At 44.1% G+C, this 18,441-nt stretch overlaps 1 protein-coding gene across 2 annotated transcripts in view; it reads left to right on the forward strand.

The window, feature by feature from the left end:
* Naxe (NAD(P)HX epimerase) overlaps nucleotides 1–17,855 on the forward strand; it is a 235,326-nt gene extending 217,471 nt beyond the window's left edge. For both annotated transcript variants that reach the window (XM_068382109.1, XM_068382107.1), the window contains exons 4-7: nucleotides 1,099–1,325; nucleotides 1,542–1,635; nucleotides 2,845–2,983; nucleotides 17,607–17,855. In XM_068382109.1, the coding sequence (XP_068238210.1) occupies nucleotides 1,099–1,325; nucleotides 1,542–1,635; nucleotides 2,845–2,983; nucleotides 17,607–17,719 (573 nt within the window). In that variant the 3' untranslated portion in view covers nucleotides 17,720–17,855. The remainder of the gene's footprint in view (nucleotides 1–1,098; nucleotides 1,326–1,541; nucleotides 1,636–2,844; nucleotides 2,984–17,606) is intronic.
* The last annotated feature ends 586 nt before the right edge of the window (nucleotides 17,856–18,441 follow it).

An 18,441-nucleotide genomic window follows, 5' to 3' on the forward strand; every position in this document is an offset into this window, starting at 1 on the left:
GAGTTCTCTTGCTTGAGGGTACACTCGGGCACACTATTCTATCTAATTTCTCTTTTTCATGTTTTGTTAAAGTTTTTTATAGTTTATATAGGAAATATTTATTTTAATGTTGTTACTGTTCTCAGAATATTTTATTTTTCCTTGTTTCCTTTCCTTATTGGGCTATTTTCCCTGTTGGGGCCCCTGGGCTTATAGCATTCTGCCTTTTCACGAGGTTTGTAGCTTAGCAAGTAATAATAATAATAATAATATATGAAAGATGTTTTAATGTTGTTACTGTTCTTATATTTTATTTTAATTGTTCATTATTTCCTTACAATATTTCCTTTCCTCTCTGGGCTATTTTTCCCTGTTGGAGCCCTTGGTCTTATAGCATTCTGCTTTTCCAACCAGGGTTGTAGCTTAGCTGATATTAGTAATAATGATAATAATAATAATAATAATAATATAGTGAGGTTCTTCTGCTGGTTATCAGTCAGTGTGGTACATCTTGTTCCATACTTCTATGTAGTTTTGAATTATTTTCTATATACAGTATGGACTTGAATGGGGGCTTTCCAGTTAGGTACCTTTCTCAATTGAGCTCTTACTTTCTTGGCCGTAATACCAATCTCGTGTTGTCTAACTCTGTCCAATTTCTAAATTTTTCAGGTCCTGTGGATACTTTGCATTCGTAGTGTTTTGCAGTGAAAGTTCTAGTATACTCTACCTGTAGATATTATGATATAGTGATATACTTTGAAGATTTATCTATTGTAGCATATTTTAACCCTTTTTCTCACAAAGGACATACTGGTACGTTTCACAAAAGCCATCCCTTTACCCCCATGGATGTACCGGTACGTCCTTGCAAAAAAAAATGCTATAAAAATTTCTTTTTTCATATTTTTGATAATTTTTTGAGAAAATTCAGGCATTTTCCAAGAGAATGAGACCAACCTGACCTCTCTATGACAAAAATTAAGGCTGTTAGAGCAATTTAAAAAAAATATACTGCAAAATGTGCTGGGAAAAAAATAACCCCTTGGGGGTTAAGGGTTGGAAATTTCCAAATAGCCTGGGGGTAAAAGGGTTAATCATTGCTATCTTTCATTTCAGTCTTACAGTGCAGAATCTGGCAAATCTGTTCTAATTTGCTGTGGCCCAGGTAATAATGGCGGGGATGGTTTAGTCTGTTCTAGACATCTTAAGCTCCTTGGCTTTTCACCCAAGATATTGTACCCGAAGCCAACTGACAAGCCACTCTTCAACAACCTCGTAAATCAGTGCAAAATGTATGATATACCATTCATCGAGGGCATGCCAGACTTGGAAGATTTGGCCAAGTAAGATTTCTTATTTCTTTGATTCTTAAGTGACATTTGAGGTCAGAGATATTTCATAATATATAACAGTCTTTTTCCCATAATATTTTGAGGTAAAATTGCAGATGTATTTATCTTTGCAAACAAGCATGCAGAATTTTAGTCATACTGTTGTATTGTTTTATGAACGCTTCATACAGTTGCATTTAAGATGCTATTTTTTTTTTTTTATGACAGTGATTACCAGTTGGTAGTGGATGCCTTGTTTGGATTCAGCTTCAAGCCACCAGTACGGCCCTTATTTGCCCCAATTTTGGAGACTCTTTCCAAGGTATGTTAGTTTTTTATAGCATTTGTCAACCTGTGTGGCATATCCTGAAACTTAGCAATGTTCACATAGAAACCACTGCCAGTTATTTGATTAGAACGCTATACACCTTTCCCATCACCTATAAGGGAGTGTATATGAAAAGGTGAGTTATAGCATCCTGCTTTTCTAACTGGGTGGTAGCTTAGCAAGTATTAATAATAATAATGTGGCCCATTGTAGGTGCTACTGACAGGTCTTTGTGGTATGGCATTTGTACCCACTACAATACTTATGTTACTTATTACCATCTTCCTTTTCTTGTGTCGTGATGCCTGAATAGACTGGAAATCTGACGCATTATTTTGTTGTTGTTTGATTTTATCCATAGCAGATTTAACCAAAACATTGTTGTGTTAGTTCCTGGGGATGGTGTTCATCACACAGTCGTTATGCCAGCGTTGTCATAAACAAGTTTGGAGAATATGGATTTTGGCACTGGGACCAGTGCCATATACAGTCGTAGTTGCAGCCATCTCTTTTATCTACATTTCTTTGTGTGATCACATGGACTGGGATCTAGTTTATTTCACCATTTACTCACGCCTAATATAATTTCTTAAAAGAAAACTAATGTTGTGCAAATCAGTTTTTAGCAGGAGAGTTGTGAAAGGCTTCACAAGCATTTTCGTAATCACTTAAAACAAAAAATTTCCTCAACCGTACATTTCGGTAACTTCAACTGCCATGTTTATTGCATATACTGTACTTACACTGTGAAAACAGAAGCATTAATTACCGGTAAAGAAATGTTATTTGTTTCATTATGTGACACAGCAGCAAATCTGCTACCAATGGAGATTTAAGACTGTCAGATACTTGGTGTACCCCTATGTCTTGTTGTGAGTTGTCTATGATGTTAATTAGTACCCTGTATTTACATAACTTTTGGATGAATAGTATCCCGTAATATTTACTTCCTTTACTACTCCCTTTTTAATCCCAGTTGACAGCAATTCTTTGATTGGTGGAATACTCTACTCAAACAACGAGATGTCTACATGTATTTATTTAGTATTGTTGAAATGAGCAAGTTTGTTTACGGAAGCATTGATTTTTTATTTTATGATATTTTCTAATCTGCTATTGGACTTAGGTACCCATTGTAAGTGTTGATACATTGATTTTTTATTCTATAATTTATAAAACTCCTGATTTTTTTTTTCTTCTTAGACTTCAGTACCCATTGCAAGTGTTGATATACCATCTGGGTGGCATGTAGAAAACGGTCCTGTTGAAGGCACGGTGGCCCTAGCTCCCGATATGCTGATATCACTCACTGCCCCAAAGCTTTGCGCTAAACAGTTCAAAGGTAAGATAAACTTTTCACTTTTTAATAACTTACTGACCGGAAGATTATGTCGAAGCATTTGACAAAACTGGTCCTTCTGAGAAGAGTCCAGTTTGCTTTTGTAATTGTACCATTGTTTATCTCTAATACATAAATTTTTAAATATTTAACTTAGCCGGTGAATATATAATAGCTGCAACTCTGCGGCTCGACAGACAACATACTTAAAAAACTCGCGAGCGATCGCTATGCAGGTTGCGGGTGTGCCCACCAGCGCCAACTGTCGGCCAGATACCACTCTCGAATGTAAACACAACCTTCAATTCTTCTCTGTCGACGTTGGCGACAAGACGTACTTTTACTCGCTGTAGAACCTGGAGTTTTCCCATAATATTTGGTGAAGTACTTTAATTTGGTTTGAGCTATCGCAGTACAGGTGTTTTCCTTCAACATAAACCCTTGAACTCTTTTTTGAATCGGATTATTTGTTGATGACTTAGATTGTTTTTGGAATTTTCTTTGACTAATTCAAAATGGCTGACCCTTCTCAAGTACCTAAGTTTCGAAAGTGTAATGCTAGGGACTGTAATAGGCGTCTTCCAAAGGCTTCTCTCGACCCTCATACTGTTTGTTCCAATTGTCGGGGTAAAACCTGCCAATTGGGAGATCGGTGTGAGGAATGCGTGGGCCTTTCGGAATTCGATTGGATCGAATTTGATAAATATACACGTAGACTAGAGAGAGATAAGGTAAGGAGAAGTTCATCTAGGTCCGTAGATTTTTCCTCTCCACATGCCCCTGAACCTAATCCTTCCCCTGTAGTGGTTGTTCCTAACCCCCCTACTTACAGGTAGTAGGTTGGCCTGGGCACCAGCCGCCCGTTGAGATACTACCGCTAGAGAGTTATGGGGTCCTTTGACTGGCCAGATAGTACTACATAGGACCCTTCTCTCTGGTTACGGTTCTTTCCCTTTGCCTACACAGACACCGAATAGTCTGGCCTATCCTTTACAGATTCTCCTCTGTCCTCATACACCTGACAACACTGTGATTACTAGACAATTCTTCTTCACCCAAGGGGTTAACTACTGCACTGTAATTGTTCAGTGGCTATTTTCCTCTTGGTAAGGGTAGAAGAGACTCTTTAGCTATGGTAAGCAGCTCTTCTAGGAGAAGGACACTCCAAAATCAAACCATTGTTCTCTATTCTTGGGTAGTGCCATAGCCTCTGTACCATGGTCTTACACTGCCTTGGGTTAGAGTTCTCTTGCTTGAGGGTACACTTGGGCACACTTTTCTATCTAGTTTCTCTTCCTCTTGTTCTGTTAAAGTTTTTATAGTTTAAATAGGAAATATTTATTTTAATATTGTTACTATTCCTAAAATGTTCTATTTTCCTTTTTCCTTATTTCCTTTCCTCACTGGGCTATTTTCCCTGTTGGGGCCCCTGGGCTTATAGCATCCTGCTTTTCCAACTAGGGTTGTAGCTTAGCATTTAATAATAATAATAATAATAATAATAATAATAGCACTCAGGAGCCGTCTATGCAAGACATGATGCGTGCTATTCATGCCTTGGGGGAGAGAGTTGAGGCTTTAGCAAGTGATCGTAATCAACTCATGGCTGACGTCAAGGAACTCAAGTGCCAAAGTGCCACGGCGGAAAGTGGGAAAGTGCTTAGTGTTACGCAAAGTGTTGTGAACAGTGTTGCGACCGAGGGTTCGTCTGTTCGTGCCTGTCGTTCACCTAGTCCGGGACCTCTTGCAAGCTCCCAAGCCCAGGGGAGAAGTAATGTCGTACGACTTATGGGTTCGAGAGGCCTTGATCAGCGAACAGACGTTCCCTCTTTGGTATCGGGCGTATCTCGTCAAGATCGCCCCTACCATAAGACGAGAGAGCCCATTTTTACCTCGTCGTCCGAAGTCGTTTCACGTAAGAAACCATGGAGCAAGGTCTCTAGACCTTTGAAACGCAAGTCGGTCCCTTCAGGACAAGTCCAACGTCCCGGATGTAGTCACTGGGACAGTTCGGACCCGTTGCCGTCATCGGATGACTGCTCGCCGCCTAAGCAAGGCAAAGTTGTGCCGTCTCAGTCGCTAACCCCGTCAGTTACCGCACCCGTTTCCGTAGACCCTAAATGGGTTTTACTGCAGGACATGCAGTCTAAGCTTTCGTCCCTTATGGAAGACTACAACGCAGAGAAGGTTTCAGTTGAACCTAGCCGTTTTTCTCATGGAGATACTGGCTGTCAGCCATCCAAGCATTCTGTTGTGCGTCCTGTTGACGTTGATGTAGCATTCTCACGTCAACCAGTTGGGGTTGTACCTCCCCCGATGCGGTCCCGTGTGGATTTCCAGCCGCACGTTGACGTTAGGCAACTCACTGATGCGACTGGTGACGTTCAAGACGTTCACCAACCATCAGAGTTGATTTGTTTTGACGCGGTGCGTCAACCTCCGCAACCCAGTGTGGTGTTGACTGCACAACCCAGACGGTCTAAGCAGTCTCGGGTGGACGCTGTGCGTCCTCGCGCACCTGGTGTTGTTGACAGTTCCCAGACTGTTCAGCAGTTTCAGTACGCTGCGTCCTGCTCCGTCACTTATGCACCAGTGCGGTCGGACGCTGCTGGTCTAACGTTGCCTACTCCTTTGCAGTTTTCTCATCAGTTATCAGATGAGGAACTTTCAGATGAGGACGTTGCTGAACCCCAGCCTGAGGATCAGCCTTCAGATTTAGATGAGCCTGGAGCAGTTCCACCATCTATGGACTTTAAAAAAGTCATGCTTGTTTTTAAAGAGTTGTTCCCTGAACACTTTATCTCTGTGGCTCCTCGTTCGCTGCCGTCTGAGTTCATTTTAGGCGTTCCTGCTGCCATGCCAGCATTTACGAAACTCGTTCTCTCTCGCTCATCCAAGAGAGCTTTATGGCTGTTAGGCGATTGGTTAGAAACCAAGAGGAGTTTAGGGAAGACGGCCTTTGCCTTCCCCCCATCTAAACTCTCGTCTAGATCGAGCGTCTGGTATGCCACGGGAGAAGTTCTCGGCTTGGGAGTTCCTGCCTCTGCCCAGGGCGACTTCTCAAGTCTTGTAGACTCTCCCCGCCGCCTTGCCATGAGACGCTCTAAGATTAGTTGGTCATCCTCTGACCTGGACCACCTTCTTAAAGGCATCTTTAGGGCATTTGAAGTTTTTAACTTCCTGGACTGGTGTTTGGGAGCCCTGAGTAGGAAAATCTCGTCTGCCGATAGAGATGTTTCCTTACTCATTATGTCCTGCATGGACAAGGCCGTCCGCGATGGATCCAACGAGCTTGCCGCCTCATTCACGTCAGGAGTCCTAAAGAAACGAGAGTCTCTGTGCTCTTTTCTATCAGCAGGAGTGACGCCATGTCAAAGATCTGAGCTACTCTTTGCGCCTTTGTCTAAGTGCTTGTTTCCCGAAGTCTTAGTTAAGGAAATAGCCTTGTCTTTAGTGCAGAAGGACACCCACAATTTAGTTGCGTCCTCGGCTCGCAAAGTTCCCCCTTTGCCTGCCTTGTCTGCTAGACCTAGGATAGACACTCCAGCGTCCAGGTTTATTCCGCCCTTTCGTGGCAGAGCCCCCAGCAGGGGAGGTGCTCGTGCCGAAGGGAAGAGAGGAAAGAGGAAAGGATCCAAGTCCTCGCGGGGCAGAGTCTGACTGCCCGCAACTTCAGACAGCAGTAGGTGCCAGACTCAAGAACTTCTGGCAAGCCTGGGAGAAGAGAGGCGCAGATCAACAATCTGTGAGGTTGCTCAGAGAGGGGTACAAAATCCCTTTTGTACGCAGACCTCCTCTAGCGACGTCCCCCATCGATCTCTCTCCCAGGTACCGAGAGGAAGCAAAGAGACTAGCCCTGAAACTGGAAGTGTCTCTTTTACTAGAGAAGGGAGCGGTGGTCAAAGTCTCGGACCTTCAATCACCGGGGTTTTACAACCGTCTCTTCCTAGTACCAAAGAAGACAGGAGGTTGGAGACCAGTGCTAGACGTCAGTGCTCTGAATGTCTTTGTCACAAAGACGAAATTCACCATGGAGACCACAAAGTCAGTCTTAGCAGCGGTCAGAAAGGGAGACTGGATGGTCTCTCTCGACCTAAGGGACGCTTACTTCCACATTCCCATTCACTCAGATTCCCAACCTTTTCTGAGATTCGTCTTCGACGATGTGGTGTACCAGTTTCGGGCCCTGTGCTTTGGCCTAAGCACAGCTCCTCTCATGTTTACGAGGCTTATGAGGAATGTGGCAAAATTCCTCCATTTATCGGACATCCGAGCCTCCCTTTATTTGGACGACTGGCTTCTCAGAGCCTCTTCCAGTCATCGCTGTCTGAAGGATCTCAATTGGACTCTAGATCTGACCAAGGAATTGGGACTCCTAGTCAACTTGGAAAAGTCCCAGCTGATCCCATCCCAAACTATTCTGTATTTAGGGATGGAGATTCACAGTCCAGTTTTTCGGGCTTTTCCGTCGGCCCCCAGAATAGATCAAGCCCTGCTCGTCATCCAGAAGATGTTGAGGAAAGAACGTTGCTCAGTCAGGAATTGGATGAGTCTGGTAGGAACTCTATCATCCCTGGAGCAGTTTGTCTCGCTAGGAAGGCTACACCTCCGACCTCTACAATTCCATCTAGCTTTTCACTGGAAAAAGGACAAGACGCTAGAGGCGGTCTCGATCCCGATTTCCGAAAAGATAAAGACTTGTCTGACTTGGTGGAAAGACAATATCAGTCTACGAGAGGGTCTTCCCCTAGCAGTTCAGAAACCCAACCACGTTCTCTTCTCAGACGCATCGGACTTGGGCTGGGGCGCGACGCTGGACGGTCGGGAATGCTCAGGTCTGTGGAACTCGAGTCAGAGGAGCATGCATATCAACAGCAAGGAGCTTTTGGCAGTTCACCTGGCCTTGAGAAGCTTCGAGAGTCTCCTTCGAGGCAAGGTGGTGGAGGTCAACTCGGACAACACCACGGCCTTGGCGTACATTTCCAAACAGGGAGGTACCCACTCACTGACTCTGTACGAGATCGCAAGGGACCTGCTCATCTGGTCAAAAGATCGAGACATCTCCCTAGTAACGAGGTTCATCCAGGGCGACTTGAACGTTCTAGCAGATTGTCTCAGTCGGAAAGGTCAAGTAATTCCAACCGAATGGACCCCCCACAAGGATGTGTGCAAGAGACTTTGGGCGACTTGGGGTCAACCCACCATAGATCTCTTTGCAACCTCGTTGACCAAGAGGCTTCCAATCTATTGCTCTCCAGTTCCAGACCCAGCAGCAATACATATAGATGCCTTTCTTCTAGATTGGTCACACCTAGATCTTTACGCATTCCCACCATTCAAGATTGTCAACAAGGTACTGCAGAAATTCGCCTCTCACGAAGGGACAAGGTTGACGTTAGTTGCTCCCCTCTGGCCCGCGAGAGAATGGTTCACCGAGGTACTTCGATGGCTGGTAGACTTTCCCAGAAGTCTTCCTCTAAGAGTAGACCTTCTACGACAGCCGCACGTAAAGAAGGTACACCAAAGCCTCCACGCTCTTCGTCTGACTGCCTTCAGACTATCGAAAGACTCTCGAGAGCTAGAGGCTTTTCGAAGGAGGCAGCCAGTGCGATTGCTAGAGCGAGGAGAGCTTCTACCATTAGAGTTTACCAGTCGAGGTGGGAAGTCTTCCGAGACTGGTGCAAGTCAGTTTCCGTATCCTCGTCCAGTACCTCTGTAGCCCAAATCGCTGATTTTCTCTTATACCTGAGAAAAGGTCGCTCCCTTTCAGCTCCCACGATCAAGGGCTACAGAAGCATGTTGGCCTCGGTCTTCCGGCATAGAGGCTTAGATCTTTCCAACAATAAAGATCTGCAAGACCTCCTTAAGTCTTTTGAGACCTCTAAGGAACGTCGTTTGGCTACACTTGGGTGGAATTTAGACGTGGTCCTAAGATTCCTCATGTCAGACAGGTTTGAGCCTTTACATTCAGCCTCCCTGAAAGATCTCACTCTTAAAACTCTTTTCCTGGTATGCTTGGCCTCGGCTAAAAGAGTCAGTGAGCTTCATGCCTTCAGCAAGAACATCGGGTTTTCGTCAGAAAAAGCCACTTGTTCTCTGCAGCTTGGTTTCCTAGCCAAGAATGAGCTACCTTCTCGTCCTTGGCCTAAATCTTTCGATATTCCTAGCTTATCGGAGATCGTAGGCAATGAACTAGAGAGAGTATTATGCCCTGTTAGAGCTCTTAAGTTCTACTTAGCTCGTACTAAACCTTTACGAGGCAAATCTGAAGCGTTATGGTGTTCGGTTAAGAAACCATCCTTACCTATGTCAAAGAATGCTTTGTCATATTTTATCAGATTGTTAATACGAGAAGCTCATTCACACTTGAGTGAGGAAGACCGATCTTTGCTTAAGGTTAAGACGCGCGAGGTTAGAGCTGTAGCAACTTCCGTGGCCTTTAAGCAAAATAGATCTCTGCAAAGTATCATGGACGCGACCTTTTGGAGAAGCAAGTCAGTGTTCGCGTCATTTTACTTAAAAGATGTCCAGACTCTTTACGAGAACTGCTACACACTGGGACCATTCGTAGCAGCGAGTGCAGTAGTGGGTGAGGGCTCAACCACTACAATTCCCTAATTCCATATCCTTTTAATCTGTCTCTTGAAATGTTTTTTAATGTTGTTTTTTATGGGTTGTTCGGAAGGCTAAGAAGCCTTTCGCATCCTGGTTGATTTGGCGGGTGGTCAAAGTCATTTCTTGAGAGCGCCCAGATTAGGGGTTTGATGAGGTCCTGTTGTATGGGTTGCAGCCCTTGATACTTCAGCTCCTGGGAGTCTGTCAGCATCCTAAGAGGATCGCTGGGCTCCGTGAGGAAGACAGACTTACAAGGCAGAGTAATCGTCTAAGTCGACTTCCTTACCAGGTACCTATTTATTTTGGTTTTGTTATATTGATAACTGTCAAAATGAAAAAACTCTTATCTTATACGCTGTAAACATATTTAACTCTGGTCTCTACCCACCTCCTTGGGTGTGAATCAGCTATTATATATTCACCGGCTAAGTTAAATATTTAAAAATGATATTTTAATTATAAAATAAATTTTTGAATATACTTACCCGGTGAATATATAAATTAAACGACCCTCCCTTCCTCCCCAATAGAGACGCAGTGGGACGAGAAGAATTGAAGGTTGTGTTTACATTCGAGAGTGGTATCTGGCCGACAGTTGGCGCTGGTGGGCACACCCGCAACCTGCATAGCGATCGCTCGCGAGTTTTTTAAGTATGTTGTCTGTCGAGCCGCAGAGTTGCAGCTATTATATATTCACCGGGTAAGTATATTCAAAAATTTATTTTATAATTAAAATATCATATTTCAATATTCCATTTATCATGTATGTGATCTGGGCATTATAGATTTAGAATTTCAGTTGTATGGTATCCAACCCTCCTGTTATTTCTCGATGGGAAAAAATATGAATTTTTTTTTACATTAGTGATCAAAGTATTTAAGTTCTAGGATTGATCTTGTTATAAGGTAATGCTCATCACTACTTTATATCAAACAGCAACTTTCTCTTTGGCTAGATTTGCTTAGTAGAGTACAGTAGTTCCACACAGTCTAACTATAGGGCTGAAATTACGTTTAGATATCTGCCAGTTAATATGATGGTTGCTGCATTACTCGTAAAATAATTAATCGTACACGATTTTTACTCTATCTGAATGGCATTTTCGTGGTTCCTTTTTCTCCTAATTTCCAATGGAATTTGTTCCAATGCATAAGTCTTTTTATAGTTTAAATGATATATTTGTTTTGATGTCCTTACTTATTCTAAAATATTTTATTAATTGTTAATTACTGTATTTCTCGTATCGTTTATTTATTTCCTCATTTCCTTTCCGCACTGGGCTATTTTTCCCTGTTGGAGCCCCTGGGCTTTTAGCATCTTGCTTTGCCAACCATGGTTGTAGCTTAGCTAAAAATAATAATAATAATTTTTAAATATTTAACTTAGCCGGTGAATATATAATAGCTGCAACTCTGCGGCTCGACAGAAAACACACTCAAAAAACTTGCGAGCGATCGCTATGAAGGTTGCGGGTGTGCCCACCAGCGCCAACTGTCGGCCAGATACCACTCTTGCATGTAAACAAACCCTTCAATTCTTCTCTGTCGACGTTGACGACAAGACGTATTCATACTCGCTGTAGAACCTGGAGTTTTCTCATCATATTTAGTGAAGTACTTTATTTTGGTGTGAGCTTTCGCAGTGCAGGTGTTTTTCCTCAACATAAACTCTTGAACTCTTTATTGAATCGGATTATTTGTTGATGACTTAGATTGTTTTTGGAATTTTCTTTGACTAATTCAAAATGGCTGACCCTTCTCAAGTACCTAGATTTCGAAAGTGTAATGCTAGGGACTGTAATAGGCGTCTTCCTAAGGCTTCTCTCGACCCACATACTGTTTGTTCCAATTGTCGGGGTAAAACCTGTCAATTGGGAGATCGGTGTGAGGAATGCGTGGGCCTTTCGGAATTCGATTGGCTCGAATACGATAAATATGCACGTAGACTAGAGAGAGATAAGGTAAGGAGAAGTTCATCTAGGTCTGTAGATTTTTCCTCTCCACATGCCCCTGAACCTAATCCTTCCCCTGTAGTGGTTGTTCCTAACCCCCCTTCTAGCACTCAGGAACCGTCTATGCAAGACATGTTACGTGCTATTCATGCCTTGGGGGAGAGAGTTGAAGCGTTAGCAACTGATCGTAATCAACTCATGGCTGACGTGAAGGAACTTAAGTGTCATAGTGCCACGGCGGAAAGTGGGAAAGTGATTAGTGCGCAAAGTGTTGTGAACAGTGTTGCGACCGAGGGTTCGTCTGTTCGTGCCTGTCGTTCACCTAGTCCGGGACCTCTTGCAAGCTCCCAAGCCCAGGGGAGAAGTAATGTCGTACGACTTATGGGTTCGAGAGGCCTTGATCAGCGAACAGACATTCCCTCTATGGTATCAGGCGTATCTCACCAAGATCGCCCCTACCATAAGACGAGAGAGCCCCTTTTTACCTCGTCTTCCGAAGGTTTTTCACGCAAGAAACCGTGGAGCAAGGTTTCTAGGCCTCTTAAACGGAAGTCGGTCCCTTCAGGACAGGTCCAACGTCCTGGATGTAGTCATTGGGACAGTTCGGACCCGTTGCAGTCATCGGATGACTGCTCGCCGCCTAAGCAATGCAAAGTTGTGCCGTCTCAGACGCTAACCCCGTCAGTTACCGCACCCATTCCCGTGGACCCAAAATGGGTTATACTGCAGGACGTGCAGTCTAAGCTTGCGTCCCTTATGGAAGACTACAATGCCGATAAGGTTTCCGTTGAGCCTAGCCGTTTATCTCATCGAGATCCTGGCCTTCAGCCACCCAAACGTTCGGTTGTGCGTCCTGTTGACGCTGGTGTAGCCAAGTCACGTCAAGCGGTTGGGGTAGTACCACACTCGATGCGATCTCGTGTGGATTTTCAGCCGCATTTGGACGTTAGGCAACTTGCTGATGCGCCTGGTGACGTTCAGGACGTTCGCCAACCATCGGAGTTGACTTGTTTTGACGCTGAGCGTCAACTTCCGCAACCTAGAGTTGTTTTGACTGCGCAGACTAGGCGGTCTAAGCAGTCTCGGGTGGACGCTCTGCGTCCTCCCGCACCTGTTGTTGTTGACAGTTCTCAGACTGTCAAGCAGTTACAGGACGCTGCGTCCTGCTCCGCCACTTATGCACCAGTGCGGGTGGACGCTGCGTGTCAAGCATTGCCAACCCCTTTGCTTGTTTCTCATCAGTTGTCAGATGAGGAACTTTCGGATGAGGACGTTGCTGACCCTCAGCCTGAGGATCATCCTTCAGATATTGATTAACCTAGAGCAGTTCCGCCATCTATGGACTTTAAAAAAGTCATGCTCATTTTTAAAGAGTGTTTTCCCGAACACTTTGTCTCTGTGGCTCCTCGTTCGCCGCCGTCTGAGTTTGTTTTAGGCGTACCTGCTGACATGCCAGCCTTTACAAAACTTGTACTCTCTCGCTCGTCCAAGAGAGCTTTACGGCTGTTAGGCGATTGGTTGGAAACCAAGAGGAGTTTAGGGAAGACGGCCTTTGCCTTCCCCCCATCTAAACTCTCGTCTAGATCAAGCGTCTGGTATGCCACGGGAGAAGTTCTCGGCTTGGGAGTCCCTGCCTCTGCCCAGGGCGACTTCTCAAGCCTTGTAGACTCTCCCCGCCGCCTAGCCATGAGGCGCTCGAAGATTAGTTGGTCATCCTCAGACCTTGACCATCTACTTAAAGGCATTTTTAGAGCTTTTGAAGTTTTCAACTTCCTTGACTGGTTTTTGGGAGCCTTGAGTAGGAAAATCTCATCTGCCGATAGAGATTTCTCCTTACTCATTATGTCCTGCATGGATAAAGCCATCCGCGATGGATCCAATGAGCTCTCCTCCTCGTTTACTTCAGTAGTTCTTAAGAAGCGAGAGTCTCTTTGCTCTTTTCTGTCGGCAGGAGTGACTCCCTGTCAACGATCTGAGCTACTCTTTGCCCCTTTATCGAAGTTTTTGTTCCCTGAACTTTGGGTTAAGGACATAGCTTTGTCACTCGTGCAGAAGGACACCCATGACTTGGTAGCGTCCTCTGCTCGCAAAGGGACTCCTTTGACTTCCTTTTCCGCTAGACCTAGGATAGACACTCCAGCGTCCAGGTTTATTCCGCCCTTTCGTGGCAGAGCCCCCAGCAGGGGAAGTACTCGTGCCGAAGGAAAGAGAGGAAAGAGGAAAGGAGCCAAGTCCTCACGTGGCAGAGTCTGACTGCCCGCAGCTTCAGACAGCAGTAGGTGCCAGACTCAAGAACTTCTGGCGAGCCTGGGAGAAGAGAGGCGCAGATCAACAGTCTGTGAGGCTGCTCAGAGAGGGGTACAAAATTCCATTTGTACACAAACCTCCTCTAGCGACTTCCCCCATCGATCTCTCTCCCAATTACCGAGAGGAAGCAAAGAGACAAGCCCTGAAACTAGAAGTGTCTCTTTTGCTAGAGAAGGGAGCGGTGGTCAAAGTCTCGGACCTTCAATCACCGGGGTTTTACAACCGTCTCTTCCTAGTACCGAAGAAGACAGGAGGTTGGAGACCGGTGCTAGACGTCAGTGCTCTGAACGTCTTTGTCACGAAGACAAAGTTCACCATGGAGACCACAAAATCAGTCTTAGCAGCGGTCAGAAAGGGAGACTGGATGGTCTCTCTCGACCTAAGAGACGCATACTTCCACATCCCCATTCACTCAGATTCCCAACCTTTTCTGAGGTTTGTGTTCGACAATGTGGTGTACCAGTTTCGGGCCCTGTGCTTTGGCCTAAGTCCTGCTCCTCTCGTGTTTACGAGGCTTATGAGGAATGTGGCAAAATTCCTCCATTTATCGGGTATCCGAGCCTCCCTTTACTTGGACGACTGGCTTCTCAGAGCCTCGTCCAGTCATTGCTGTCTGAAGGATCTCAATTGGACATTGGATCTGACCAAGGAATTGGGACTTTTGGTCAACATGGAAAAGTCACAGCTGATTCCATCCCAAACTATACTGTATTTAGGGATGGAGATTCGCAGTCCAGTTTTTCGGGCTTTTCCGTCTGCCCCCCGAATAGATCAAGCCCTGCTCGTAATCCAAAGCATGTTGAAGAGAGAACGTTGCTCAGTCAGGAATTGGATGAGTCTAGTAGGAACTCTATCATCCCTGGAGCAGTTTGTCTCGCTAGGAAGGCTACACCTCCGACCTCTACAATTCCATCTAGCTTTTCACTGGAAAAAGGACAAGACACTAGAGGCGGTCTCAATCCCGATTTCCGAAACAGTAAAGGCTTGCCTGAATTGGTGGAAAGACAATATCAGTCTAAGAGAGGGACTTCCTCTAGCAGTTCAGAAACCAAACCACGTTCTATTCTCAGACGCATCAGATTTGGGTTGGGGTGCGACACTGGACGGTCGGGAATGCTCAGGTCTGTGGACCTCAAGTCAGAGGAGCATGCACATCAACGGCAAGGAGCTTTTGGCAGTCCACCTGGCCTTGAGAAGCTTCGAGAGTCTCCTTCGAGACAAAGTGGTGGAGATCAACTCGGACAATACCACAGCCTTGGCTTACATTTCCAAGCAAGGAGGCACCCACTCCCTGACACTGTACGAGATCGCAAGGGACCTGCTCATTTGGTCAAGAGATCGAGGCATCTCCCTGGTAACGAGGTTTATCCAGGGCGACTTGAACGTTCTAGCAGATTGCCTCAGTCGGAGGGGTCAGGTAATTCCTACAGAATGGACCCTCCACAAGGACGTGTGCAAGAGGCTTTGGGCGACTTGGGGTCAACCCACCATAGACCTCTTTGCAACCTCGATGACCAAGAGGCTTCCAATCTATTGCTCTCCAGTCCCAGACCCAGCAGCAATACATATAGATGCCTTTCTCCTAGATTGGTCTCACCTAGATCTATATGCATTCCCACCATTCAAGATTGTCAACAAGGTACTGCAGAAATTCGCCTCTCACGAAGGGACAAGGTTGACGTTAGTTGCTCCCCTCTGGCCCGCGAGAGAATGGTTCACCGAGGTACTTCGATGGCTGGTAGACTTTCCAAGAAGTCTTCCTCTAAGAGTAGACCTGTTACGTCAGCCCCACGTAAAGAAGGTACACCAAGGCCTCCACTCTCTTCGTCTGACTGCCTTCAGACTATCGAAAGACTCTCGAGAGCTAGAGGCTTTTCGAAGGAGGCAGCCAGTGCGATTGCTAGAGCGAGGAGAGCTTCTACCATTAGAGTTTACCAATCGAAGTGGGAAATCTTCCGAGACTGGTGCAAGTCAGTATCTGTATCCTCGTCCAGTACCTCTGTAGCCCAAATCGCTGATTTTCTCTTATACCTGAGAAGAGTTCGCTCCCTTTCAGCTCCCACGATCAAGGGCTACAGGAGCATGTTGGCTTCGGTCTTCCGGCATAGAGGCTTAGATCTTTCCAACAATAAAGATCTACAAGATCTCCTTAAGTCTTTTGAGACCTCTAAGGAACGTCGTTTGGCTACTCCTGGATGGAACTTAGACGTGGTCCTAAGGTTCCTCATGTCAGACAGGTTTGAGCCTTTACATTCAGCCTCCCTGAAGGATGTCACTCTTAAGACTCTTTTCCTTGTGTGCTTGGCCTCGGCTAAAAGAGTCAGTGAGCTTCATGCCTTCAGCAAGAACATCGGTTTTTCGACAGAAAAAGCCACTTGTTCTCTTCAACTGGGTTTCCTGGCCAAGAATGAACTGCCTTCTCGCCCTTGGCCTAAATCTTTTGATATTCCTAGCTTATCAGAGATCGTAGGCAACGAACTAGAGAGGGTATTATGTCCCGTTAGAGCTCTTAAGTTCTATTTAGCTCGTACTAAGCCTTTACGAGGTAAATCTGAAGCGTTATGGTGTTCGGTTAAGAAACCATCCTTACCTATGTCAAAGAATGCTTTGTCATATTTTATCAGATTTTTAATAAGAGAAGCCCATTCCCACTTGAGTGAGGAAGACCGATCTTTGCTTAAGGTTAAGACGCACGAGATTAGAGCTATAGCAACTTCCGTGGCCTGCAAGCAAAATAGATCTCTGCAAAGTATCATGGACGCGACCTTTTGGAGAAGCAAGTCAGTGTTCGCGTCATTTTACTTAAAAGATGTCCAGACTCTTTACGAGGACTGCTACACACTGGGTCCATTCATAGCAGCGAGTGCAGTAGTGGGTGAGGGTTCAACCACTACACTTCCCTAATTCCAATATCCTTTTAATCTGTCTCTTGAAATGTTTTTAATATTATTTTATGGGTTGTTTGGAAGGCTAAGAAGCCTTTCGCATCCTGGTTGATTTGGCGGGTGGTCAAAGTCATTTCTTGAGAGCGCCCAGATTAGGGGTTTGATGAGGTCCTGTTGTATGGGTTGCAGCCCTTGATACTTCAGCTCCTGGGAGTCTGTCAGCATCCTAAGAGGATCGCTGGGCTCTGTGAGGAAGACAGACTTACAAGGCAGAGTAATCGTCTAAGTCAACTTCCTTACCAGGTACCTATATATTTTGGTTTTGTTATATTGATAACTGTCAAAATGAAAAAACTCTTAGCTTATACGCTGTAAACTTAATTAACTCTGGTCTCTACCCACCGCCTTGGGTGTGAATCAGCTATTATATATTCACCGGCTAAGTTAAATATTTAAAAATGATATTTTAATTATAAAATAAATTTTTGAATATACTTACCCGGTGAATATATAAATTAAATGACCCTCCCTTCCTCCCCAATAGAGACGCAGCGGGACGAGAAGAATTGAAGGGTTTGTTTACATGCAAGAGTGGTATCTGGCCGACAGTTGGCGCTGGTGGGCACACCCGCAACCTTCATAGCGATCACTCGCGAGTTTTTTGAGTGTGTTTTCTGTCGAGCCGCAGAGTTGCAGCTATTATATATTCACCGGGTAAGTATATTCAAAAATTTATTTTATAATTAAAATATCATAATTATAATAATAATAAATGGTTTGATGTTATCCATGAATGAGAATTTTATCTTGTTCAAACATTTCATGTGAAGATATTTATAAATTTTTTCTTTTTTGCTTTTATTCCAGGACAATACCATGTTTTGGGCGGTCGATTTGTGCCTCCAAAGTTACATGAAAAATATCAACTTAATTTGCCCGCTTATCCCAACACAAGTCAAATTGTAATGCTTGACTTATGAAGAAGCTTAGTGAATTTTATATAATGAAAGGTATGCAAATTCATTCATGGTCAAGGCAAAAGGATTTTTTTGTCATGATTAAGCATTCATAATTTTCTCTTTAGGTAACACTTTAAAAAAAAATATTAGGACTTGTTAGATTATTTTATTTTTCACATTTTGTTTCCATTCTTGAAAAAAGGGTTATTAATTTTTCATTAACTGAATAAAGAATTTTAACATTTCTGTTTTCAAGCTATTGGCTGCAAGGATACATTTGGCAAGGGTTTTATTAAGTAACAAATCTTGAAGGTTTCACACCTCTTAAAAATCAGTTCAGTGATAAATTGTCATAACTAATGAAATACTAAAATCTAACCTTGTAACAAGCACCTTGACGACATAAATGTTTTGATTCTGAAAAAAAAGTATTTTATTACAGTACTGTATAAATCAGTACCATACTATGGTATAACCATGCATGACAAACTACTAATATACTGAGATATGGTCCAAACATAATATGAAGCCAAGCAACTGCTTCATAAATATGAATACAAATGTATATTTCACAATTTGTTTGCATACTTGGCCCTACATACTGTAAGTAAATGCTAAAAAAAAAAATTAAATGTGTACTAAAATGTAGAACCACCAGCAGAAAGAAATATAAAACCAAGAAAACTAAAGATATAAAAAAAACATGAGCTAGTCAGATCATACACCACATTTGGATATTCCAT

The sequence above is a fragment of the Palaemon carinicauda genome, chromosome 10, assembly GCF_036898095.1.
Source record: "Palaemon carinicauda isolate YSFRI2023 chromosome 10, ASM3689809v2, whole genome shotgun sequence".
In the NCBI taxonomy this organism is placed as follows: domain Eukaryota; kingdom Metazoa; phylum Arthropoda; class Malacostraca; order Decapoda; family Palaemonidae; genus Palaemon; species Palaemon carinicauda.